The sequence below is a fragment of the Cucurbita pepo genome, chromosome 11 (assembly GCF_057944985.1).
Source record: "Cucurbita pepo subsp. pepo isolate OVF chromosome 11, ASM5794498v1, whole genome shotgun sequence".
NCBI lineage: Eukaryota > Viridiplantae > Streptophyta > Magnoliopsida > Cucurbitales > Cucurbitaceae > Cucurbita > Cucurbita pepo.
Window position 1 is genome coordinate 4,907,919 of NC_141808.1, and position 11,258 is coordinate 4,919,176.

The 11,258-nt window shown below is 33.3% G+C and overlaps 1 protein-coding gene across 1 annotated transcript; it reads right to left on the bottom strand.

Annotated features, from left to right (window-relative positions):
- Positions 1-1,366: 1,366 nt before the first annotated feature.
- LOC147790127 (exopolygalacturonase-like) lies at positions 1,367-2,868 on the bottom strand. The gene is made up of 4 exons (XM_087128324.1): positions 2,734-2,868; positions 2,346-2,648; positions 1,722-2,249; positions 1,367-1,630 (listed from the first exon to the last, which is right to left on the bottom strand). Exons 1-4 carry the CDS (start codon positions 2,866-2,868, stop codon positions 1,367-1,369), a joined length of 1,230 nt encoding a protein of 409 aa, XP_086984450.1.
- Between the last annotated feature and the right edge of the window lie 8,390 nt (positions 2,869-11,258).

Below are 11,258 nucleotides of genomic sequence, written 5' to 3' on the forward strand. Positions count from 1 at the left end.
TAAACACTTTTTTTTACTGTTTTATACACTCCTTTTTTGTTCGATCAATTCTAAATCATCAAGCTTGATCATTCCCCAAGAAAATTACGAAAAACATCAACTGTTACTCAATTTTTTTAGCACGTGCTTGAAACGTTCTGGATTAGGGTATCTTTAAGCATTTTTTTACTATTTTATAACTCCTTTTCTTCGACATTCTATTCTAAATCATCAAGCTTGATTATTCCTCCTAAGGAAACCTTCGAAAAACATCGATCGTTACTCAGTTTTTTTTAGCACGTGCTTCTAACATTTTAACTAGAGAGAGTAGGGGCCTCTCATGGTCGAGGCTTCTCCCGTCGATCTTCATCCTCGTCAAAGCTTTTCTACTAATAAGCTGACATTTTAGTGACAAATGGAGGCTGAATCGGACCCAAAGTACTTCTCCCTTTCTCCTCAAAACTTTTTTTTGACTTCTCCCTCACCCAACAAAATTGTGATATGTTTACAAATAATCCCTCCCATTTTTCAGTTGTTTTAGAATATTTCAACTATTTCTAGAATTGTTTTTATATCTAATATGTCGGTTTCTTCTAAAACTAGTTTTTACCTTGTTTGCATTGTAAAATCTTGTATTCCTATTTAAATTAGAATTCTAAACTCTCTACGCCCTCTGGGATAAGATATTTTTCGAAACAAGCAAATCATAATGGTAAGATATTTTCCGAAACAAGCAAATCATAATGATTGCTGGTTTTATTATTTTCATTCGTTTTTTGCTATATTGCAATGGATTCAGCAAAACTCTTCTTATAAGAATAGCCTTTTTCTTGATAGCTTTGATTAATTTAGTACTTATTCTTATGAACTAATGAAATACGTATGATTTTATTTTCCTTTATTAAGATCTTTCTAGTTTGCTACCCATATTTTCTAAGTTAATTCCAATGATAGTTTATTTTGAATTAAATTATAAAGGGAGACTTTGTCCTTAATATTTCTTTTTATAAACGGTATATTTTATATAACAGATTTTGAAATTTTAATGGTGTATTCCATAAATCTTATTGCTGTATTTTTAAAATTATTTATTAATACTTTCCATTTGTAATTTTTCCATTGTAAGGAACCTCCACAAACAGCGTGATACTAAATTCATGGTCTTCTGGTCTTCTCCTCCTTCAAAGCAAAAGCAATGTCAATTATGTAAGAGGACTTTATTATAGTATAAAAATAGAATCGTTAAGTATTAATTCTCCTAAATTTTAAAAATACAATTATTGAAAACATGCCCAACATCATGGCATGTTGTAAATCGAATTTTGAAAGTTAAAATAAAAATGATAGGAAGAATGGTTTGAAACATTTGTCGGCATTAAAAGATTATTCAATCAGTCGACGGAGTGGTCTCAGGTGGCGCTGGTTTAGCACAGATGGGAGGGTTTTGCTTTCCAGAAACGGTCGGTTTCACATTTGCACACTCAGACACAGCTGGCCCTTCTTTACCACTATAAGTGAGGTCAATATCAGCAATTTCCACCCCCTCACATGGATTACTTTTACTGCAAACGAGTTTGACTGCAACCGGAGTAGAAGATGTACCCCTGATATTCTTGAAACTAACTTTGCTAATCTTAATGGCGGATGGAACCTGGATGTTCAAAATAAACATTAAACATTAATTAATACTTGTTCAAAAGAAAATAAGTTGGAAACCAACGAGGTTCGAATTTAATACACACCTTTCGGTTGCACTGATTCCATGGACAATATTCTTGATCTATGATGATAGGGTTGGCAACATTTTCCATTTCAATATCTTCAAAATGCATGTCAGAGGCTGGGTATGAGACGGCAGAATCTGGCCATGATTTGATCCTGACACCATTTGTAGTACCGATTAATTTGCATTTCTTCACTGTAACTCCTACTACTTCTTTTTCAGTTTTGTACTTGCCCAAGCTGCCTATGCTAATGCCATGTCCCGGTCCGCAAGTAACATCACTAATGGTTATTTTTCTGTTAGTGTATCCTACAGATATACAATCATCTCCCGTTGCAATTGCGGTATTGAGAATGTAAACGTCTTCTGAATCGCCCAAGTGAATTCCATCGGTGTTGGGACTATTGTGTGGTGCAGTAATTTTCAGGTGATCGAAGGTAAGATTCTTGCCGGCCAAAACATTGATATGAAAATTCTTGCTATCCAACGAAGTTATGTCCTTCACTATCGAATTTGTGATGAAATTGAACTTCAAATTCTGCCCATTTTAAACAAACAAAGAAAAAACACTCCCATGTTAAAGCATATAATGCTAACCCAGATTATAAGTTCTTTTTATAATTAAAGTAGTACGAGAATTTACCATGGGAAGCTTTTTGCATTCTTTCTTCAGGTGGCAATCATTCTTTTCCCAACCAGCTTTTCCTTGGCCATCGAAAACTCCAGTACCAGACAATGTCAAATGATCGACGTATTCCATAACAAGCAACCCATCTCCTTCCGTGTCGGTAGGAGAAGCTTGTAATGTTCCTTCAACTAGAAGCTCAATAGCACTTTTACATGGACCTTTGAGCCTGGATTCTCCTAATTGATAAGTTCCTTTTGGAACCAATACTTTACTTGGAGTAGCCGAAGCACATGCTTCCTTCCATGCATCTGCTAAAGCCTGTGAATTCAACCATTTCATTTGAGAAAAATATTTTGTACAAAATGAAATTTTCGTTTATCAACTTAAACAAATGTACACGTACTTTAGTAGCATCAGCATTAGGTTTGGCACCAAATGTCGTAATATCAAAAACACCGCTAGTAGCATCAACGGTAGCATTAGACACCAACAATAGCAACAGTGGTATTAATGCCATAAACTTTGATATCAATCCCATCCTTTCTAGTTCACCTGTCTCTTCTACCTTACCTTATTTTCTTTTCTTTTGGTACAAATTCTCAAACTTCTTAGGAATAAGAATTGATTTGAATGCATTCACCAACTCAAACCCTCTTTATATACAAACACAAAAATAACCAATTCAAACTAGCTAAATTTGTTAAAAGATAATTACGTGGTTTAAGGCAGGCCCTATAATTAGTTTTACCTTAAAGGAGGGAGGACTGGTTTGGTTTGGTTGAACATAACTCCTTCATTAAATTTATATATTAGATAAATGTACATCCTACAATTTTCAACAAAAGAACACGATAAAAATTATCCTCAAAGAGTTTATCAAAATTTTAATATATACATTTATATATATTACTTTTCAAACTCTATAGTATTACTCTCTACTTTTCTTACTTTTATTCCTATCTCACAAGTTCTCCTCTTTTTCTCCCGAGAAATATATCGATGAGAATAAATATTTTTGATTTTATTGTTTTTAGCGTGTATCAAAAATATATTAAAACGATGTGATGGAAAAAAAATTTCTTTAGTCATTTTTCAGCAATATTGGTCGGTCGAGGCCCGTTCATGCCCAATTGGTTAGTCGGGCTTGTCCATTTCCAATCCTAATGGACAAACCCTCGATCCAATTTTCTCTCAATTCTTCACATGTCTTGTTACGTGATTGATACATTCTATTGGGCGCACTTGCCGTATATTTTTCAGAATCAGCTCTAGAAAATTTGTAATCTATTTTTTAGAATCCGCTCTAGAATCAATATAAATGTATAAAATTTTATCTGTTGTTTTCTCAATTATTCTGGATGAATGGAGTTGTAGGGTTGCTTGTGATACGTCATGCGGAGTACACTTGGATTGATCAAGATCCCCTTCAGCTGTGATTTTTTTGGATCTTTATGCGGTCTCTTGCAGAAAATAGGTTGTAGCGTTTGGGCACGGTTCCCTCTACCTCCTTAGGCTGTTCTTGTTCCTTTTGTCAATGAATTCCTTTAAAGTTTCTTTTCTAAAGGAAACAAGAAGAGAAACAAAATTGAGCCCAATGGTGTTATCCTCGAAGATATTATTTAACTTTCTGGGATGATAACCCACCGTGAATTATGAAGTTAGTGGATATCATGTAAGGGGTATGGAATGAAATGATGAAAAAAATTTAGAATTTCAGGCTATTTCGAGGTTGAACGACGCATCAGTGCACAGGCTTCACGCGCACGTGGAGGTGCGAGTAACCAAGGAGTGGGACATGTGGGCAACGAGTGTAGTACGCATGTGGGTGGTGGAGGCTTATTTCAAGTTTCAGCTCGTTCTGTTCAACTCCTTTTGACCTGTTTTATCAATATTAGCTTATACTAACCTTGAAAATCATTAGATATAGGTCAAATTAAGAGAATTTGTGACGAAATTACCATATTATGAACAATTATGAAAGCAAAGGAATTGACGATTCATGTAAGTAGTATCTCGAAGCTCCTAAACAAGCATGTTACCATGGGATTAAGAGCTAGAAACGTTGAATGTATGTAAATGGCACGAGCTAAATAATAATAATAATAATAATAATAATAATCATGAATCCATGCCTAAAATGTGAGCATATTAGAGAATCGTGATTAGTAAGTATGATGTACGACTCTAGTTTATGCTTATGAACTATTTACGATATGGAGATGTGAATGAGTATTCTTAGTCTACTAATCCCGGCAAAACCCGTAACCAATGCGATGTGTGCCAAGTTGGGAACAATAAATATTTATGACCAGAGAATTTAGTGGACAAACCGTATTTGACCGAGAGTGAGCCTTACGTACGAGTCTAAAATTTGTAGTGAACATAAATAGAGCCAACAAATAAAACTTAAGGTTGCTAGAACACCTTAATATCAACGGGGAGGTCCTAGTAGATGAGACTAGGAGCCAAGGTAATGGTTGGATGGAGGACTCTATCCACACCAAAAGCCTAAGAATAACCCATTGGGAATAAAACTTAAAATATTTCCAAAAAATAATAAAATTTGTTAATGATAAGTTAGCTAGTTGAGGAGTAAATTAATTACTCGTCAAAATTATTTTTAATTTTTGTTTTTAGATAAATGTGAAGTAATGTGATCCAGATGACTGTGTAGTCGAGTTGGAGACTTAGGGATCCTACCTAGACCGGTAATTTGTGTCAATAGTAAGAACAGTGAATCAAACTTTCGAGTAAGGCCGATATTGTATTAAATTTATATTTAACATATCATTTAAATTTTAAAAATTTAATTTTGTCAGAGATTTACTAAACACAAATGGAAAGTTCAAATATTTATAAGCTAGATCTATTTAACTTTTTTTTTTTTTCTTAGAATCTAAAAATAAACTAGACAAACAAAATTTTGAGATTAATTTCCGTATATTCAAGGAAATGCATGAGTTTAAAGTATATTTTCTTACATTTAAAAATATTTTAAAGAGTTTCAAAGGTCAATTCAAACAAGCTTCGAGAATAATTAGTTGGTTTCTTCATATGTATAGATGCACATTACTCCATACGAAGCTGAGTTACTACCTTACAAAGAGTAGCCAATTTTATAGAATTAGTACCATTTTTGTATCCAAGTTTTCTTTTATTCAACATAGATATTAGACATGTATGGTTTAACTACTATATGGATCCCCTTTGACATTTGATCATTTTAATATCTCTACGTTCTAAATGTTCGTTGTTTTTTGTTCTTGCATTTTTAAATTTGATTCATTTTGGTCTATATACTTTTTAAACACGACTACTTGACTTTCTGTTTGCAAAATTTTAACCTACAATTTATACATAATGGAATCCATTTAATACATGTAGACTATATTTTAGGAAGGATGAGAGGAAAATGAAAATGAAGAGATTAAGATGAGTCTTGGGACAAAAATAGACCTATTGAAAAGGAATAGACAAAAATAGTTTAAATCTATTAAAAATAAAATAATCCAAGTTATCCTTCTCACTTAAAAGAACTTTTAGACGTCTGTAATAAGTTTATTATGGTAGGCGATGCATTAGAGCATTTCATATGTTACTATTCCCATGTTCCAACGTTATCCAACGGCTATTAAATTCATGTCTAATCAGATTAATCTAACACGTTAAGAATATATTTTTTGTAGAGTTAGCAAAACTTTATAAGTAATAATTTTTGACGCACTATTTGATCGAAATAGATGGGAAAGGATAGTTTCATTAATATATCAACTGGTTCAATCTACAGTGTATCTCCAAGAAAACAGGAATGACGGATAAACATTATAGATCAACTAGTTCCAACGTGCATAAACTTGGTGTTTAATCTGAAGAAATGTCATGAGAATTTATGTCTTAAAATCTCGTAATTAATAATTTGATTTAAAAAAATTTATTTAGAGTTTAAAGAGTATCCATCCTATGAAAAATTGAAAGTTATTAGTGTCACGTCGTGGACCTCTGGAAAGATCATGTTTAAGTAGTAATATAAATGGTTTATAAAATATGGATAAAGTTGGGTGCTTTATTCTGATAACATTGTTGTTATGAGCCACGATTGTTACAAATGATTTGATCCAAGTCTTTCAAGTGAAAATATGAGTAGAGATACCTCGTAGAATGAGTTTGTGTAGGACTAAACCAAAATAATTTATCCATTTTTCTTTCTAATAAATTTTTTACTTGAGAAGATTAATATTTTACCGTATGATCATATGCAACTCGATCTTAATTCTAAGTGAGTTACGAACTCTACTTATTAGGGTTTATCATTTGATTTGCAAGGTTTGAACAACTTTCCTAACCAATTCAATATGTCTTCCATTTTAGAGACTAACCAAACAGAGAGTTGAGGACATGTCTTATGAGATGTAATTCAGTTATTTTAATATCAAGTAAGTAAAAGAGTAGTTTTCTAAGTGATGACATGAGAACTTGAATAAAAGGTCCCTACCCTCTTATCATGGTTGGATCATAAACAATTGTTCTTTCAAGAATTTGTTGTAATTAACGACTTAAATATAGTTACAAGGGCAAAACAAACGTTTGACCTAACCATAATTACGATAAGCTCTTAAAGGATCTAGTAATAATTTCATCTATGTAACAACTTGTCGTGCAGCGTATAGGAGTGCAACTCTAAATTTATCGTGGAATGGCGTATAATTAGTGAATGATCATTAAATGAAGAATTTAAATAAGTGACATGTAGGTTCATAAACATATTAAATATAAAAGAAAAATGGTTTATTTATTACAGAGTTCAAATTAATATTTAATACGTGGTCTATATCAACTCACAAAAAAAATTATATTATAATACATTAATAAAATAATTAATGTATTTTAAATACATTAAAATAATTATTGTTGAAGTAATGTTGTCACATGGTAAGCATTTTAATTTCATATTTGTAATATGTTATTTGCAAACTTGATGGTTTAAGTATATTGGAAGCATTAAATTTAAGATTTTATATTTATTTTAACTCAGAATGTCATATAAATTTTATCATGAAAAATCCGTCATAGAAAGTTTTATACCCCTGAATTCTCGACATTGCATTAATCGATTTAGGAAAAGTCCATAAGTATATTCAACTATCCATACAAAACTAACATTCACATTCACGGTTTTATCTTCCTAATGAGTTTACATTTTTCATGTTTCAAGCAGCTTAAAATTAAATTTAATTTGTTTTCAATGGATTTAGACTTTGAGATAATGTAATGGTTTGGAATTAAAATATATATATTTAAATCTGGTCCCATATCTCGCGATTTCCAGCGAGGCATTATTTTTGCAAAAGTAACCAACACAACCCTCCCTTAAATTCACATCTCTCATCCCTTATAAACACATCCAAATCCACACATTTACGGACCTGGGCAGGTAAGGGAGACAAATCTTGGATTTTAGGTTGTCGTATCTCTCTCGGGCCTCTGCTATAGGTGAACCACACTTCTACAACGCCCACGACCCAATACAAGCAGTCCATCCCGGAACGTATCAGCCCAGTGTGACTCAACCCAACCCATACAGCCCGCAGTTAACTTGAATAATGACCCGCCTCATTCCCGCGTGGACGCAGCTTGGCGGCGCAGTGGACTTGGCTTCTCAGCTAGACAGCTCGTTTAAAAATTATATACCATTTCCTAAGTTTTGGACCTTCGTAAAACCATTTTTACCTTATTTAAGGCATTTGAGACCCGTAAGACTCCTATCCATCCAAATTTAGTTAGGTGTAAGACTTATGTTAGAAATAATCATCATGTTTAGTTAGGCTAAGAGGTTTATATGCCGTAAGCATGTTATATGAATTGATATAGGTGAGAATTAAGCATTGGAATATAGTTTTCGAAGCGGCTGTCGAGTAATTAGTAACTTCGGTCAAGGCCAATCTTTTAGTGGTCTTACGGTTGGAGTAAGCTAATTGGTTGATGTATGATGGTGCATGCATCATATTAATTATGTGATGCTTATATGCTCTTTGTATTACCATGTATGCATGTGATATCCAATACACTATATTATGAATGAAATGAAATGTCATGTATGAAATTTTATGTCTTACCATATAAGTTACGTGATGGATTACGTGATATATACCATGTACATGATCCATATATGAAATATGTTATGGGGGGAAAGAGAAACGAAATGAAACAACTATTATGTTAGGAATGAAAATCATGGGACCTCATGCATGTATGTATGTCATGTACATCGGGATACTTCCCCGTAATGTTATGCTAGTACGGATGCGTACCTTCGATATTTATGTTTGTCATGATATCATGTGGGTCTTTCCTTTTCTGAGGCATCCAGTGACGTGTAATATTTTGTCCCAACCAAGTCAGGCCCAAGGGGTACGTGTACGAGCCCGCCTAGTGGGTCCATGAGCGTGTACGTGGGCCGTGAGTGAAAAAGTACCATGCATCAAACCCTATCCGAAACTAGAAAGAGCCTAAGGTCATGTTACGGTTTTAAAAGATAGATCTCAATCATGTATTGTGTGTGACTGCTTTACTAACTCCAATAGTGGGTTGACTTACCGAGAATTTCGTAAAATACTCAAGTCACATGTTACCCTATATTTTTTAAGTAAAGCCAAAACTCTCATGCACGAATGACGATAAACACTGGAAAGACCATGGAAGTTAGGATAGATCATGATAGGACAGCAGCATTGAATTTGAATTTAATTAGTAGTTGGTAGGTGTTTTATGCCAATTTGTTTTATGTTAAAAACCATGTTATATTTATTTATGTTTCGAACTGAATATGTAAGTCAATGCCTTTATTTTAAAAGTATTTATATGAATTTCTGCCTATGTGATTAAAGCATGCTAGGGTAACGTCACTAATTAACCTAAAAAAATTAGGGGCATTACCGATAATGTTTTGTTTTAAACTGTTGAAAATAGTAAAATATCAAGATTATTCCTAAAGTAAATTAGTTTGAGATAGAATTAAAAACCTAGCTTAACATTACTTTCATTCATTAATATAAATATAATAATTCATAATAACGAACTTAAAATAAAAATTGACTATGAGAAAACTCTATGGATAGTTTTATATAGATTAAGGTATTTTAGTTGATTGAAAGGAAATATCTGTAAGTAAGTAGGAGTTGAGTTGACTTAGAGTTGGATTAGTTTTTTTTAATTATTTTAAAAAGGTGATAATTAACTTTCAAAAATCAATTTAACCAACCTCTAAGGTTTATGAGATTAATCTAATTTGTCTGAGTAATAGTGTAACGCCCCTAATTTTCTTACCTAGATCAGACACGTCATTACATGCATGCCTTTAATAACATATGCGAAAATCTAAATAAAAATTTTAAACGAAGCCATGAACTTACATGTTTAATTTAAAACAATAAATAAAAATAATGTCGTCGTCGGTAACATAGATTTTTTTGTACAAAAATCAAGAGCTACCTATGGAACTATTAATTGAAAACAATGCATACTACCGTCCTATCTCAGCTTCCATGACCATTCCAGCATTCATCGTTATCCGTGCATGGACGCTTTATCTTTACATGAAAAATAAGACTAGCATGTAGCTCGAGTATTTTAGTAAATACTCAGTAAGTAATCTCATTGTTGGAGTCAGGTAATGCAAACATACACATACATGATGGAACCTATCTTTTAAAACAACGTATCATGAGCTTGAGTTCTGCCCAGTTTAGGTAGGGTTGGATGTGTGGTACTTCCCCATACACGGCCCACGCACGCACACATGGACATAGCAGGCAGACTCGTATACGTACCCCTGGGTCTGGCTTCATCGAACTAAACACGCTAATGCGTCGCCGGACACCACAGAGTGAAAGGCTCACATGATATGATGATGAACAAAAATATCGAAGGTATGCGTCTGTACTAACATAACATAACGAGGAAATATCCTAATGCACATGACATTGATAAATGCATAATAGCTTAAAATCATAGCATATAATAAGAATCATTTCGTTTTTCCTTTCATTCATGTCATAGTACACATATGAATCACGTATGAATAGTACTTATCACGACTTATATCACACACATTCATAACATGGCTTCACATGGCATTACATATCATGACGTAGCATGGCATCACACACATTCATAACATGGCCTCATAGGTCATCACATAACATACTTAAAATAGCATAACATTCCTAATTGTGTGCATGTAAGGGCCACAGGGCAAGCATGCTTCATCATACAATCCTTCCAACCAACAAATGTAGAGTCACTCACTTGTTTAGCCCAGATTCCCTTGTTGAACGATGAAAGTTCCACATTTGCTAATTTAGGGAATGATCGTTGGTTTATAACAAGGAATACTCTATCCATTGGTGTGAGGCCTTTTGGGGAAACCCAAAGCAAAGTCACGAGAGCTTATGCTCAAAGTGGACAATATCATACCATTGTGGAGAGTCGTGTTCGTCTAACCTCCCTAACTATTTTATAGGTGTTCTTAGGACATAGTATTAAACTTAGTTTAGCTAAACATATTGATTACTCCTAGTTTTAGCTAAAAAAAATATATTAAATTTGAGCAAATAGGAGTCCTACGGACTTAAAATGGCCTCAATAATGTCAAAAACAACTTTTTAAGGGTCGAAAATGTTGGAAATGATTGGCGTTTAGATTTTAAACACTTTTTTTTACTGTTTTATACACTCCTTTTCTTCGACATTCTATTCTAAATCATCAAGGTTGATCATTCCCCAAGAGAATTTCGAAAAACATAATTCGGGACTTTTGAAGCACGTGCTAAAAATACTGAGTAACGTTGATGTTTTTCGAAATTTTCTTGGTGAATGATCAACCTTGATGACTTAGAATAGAATGTCGAAAATTAGGGTTTCGATTTTAAAC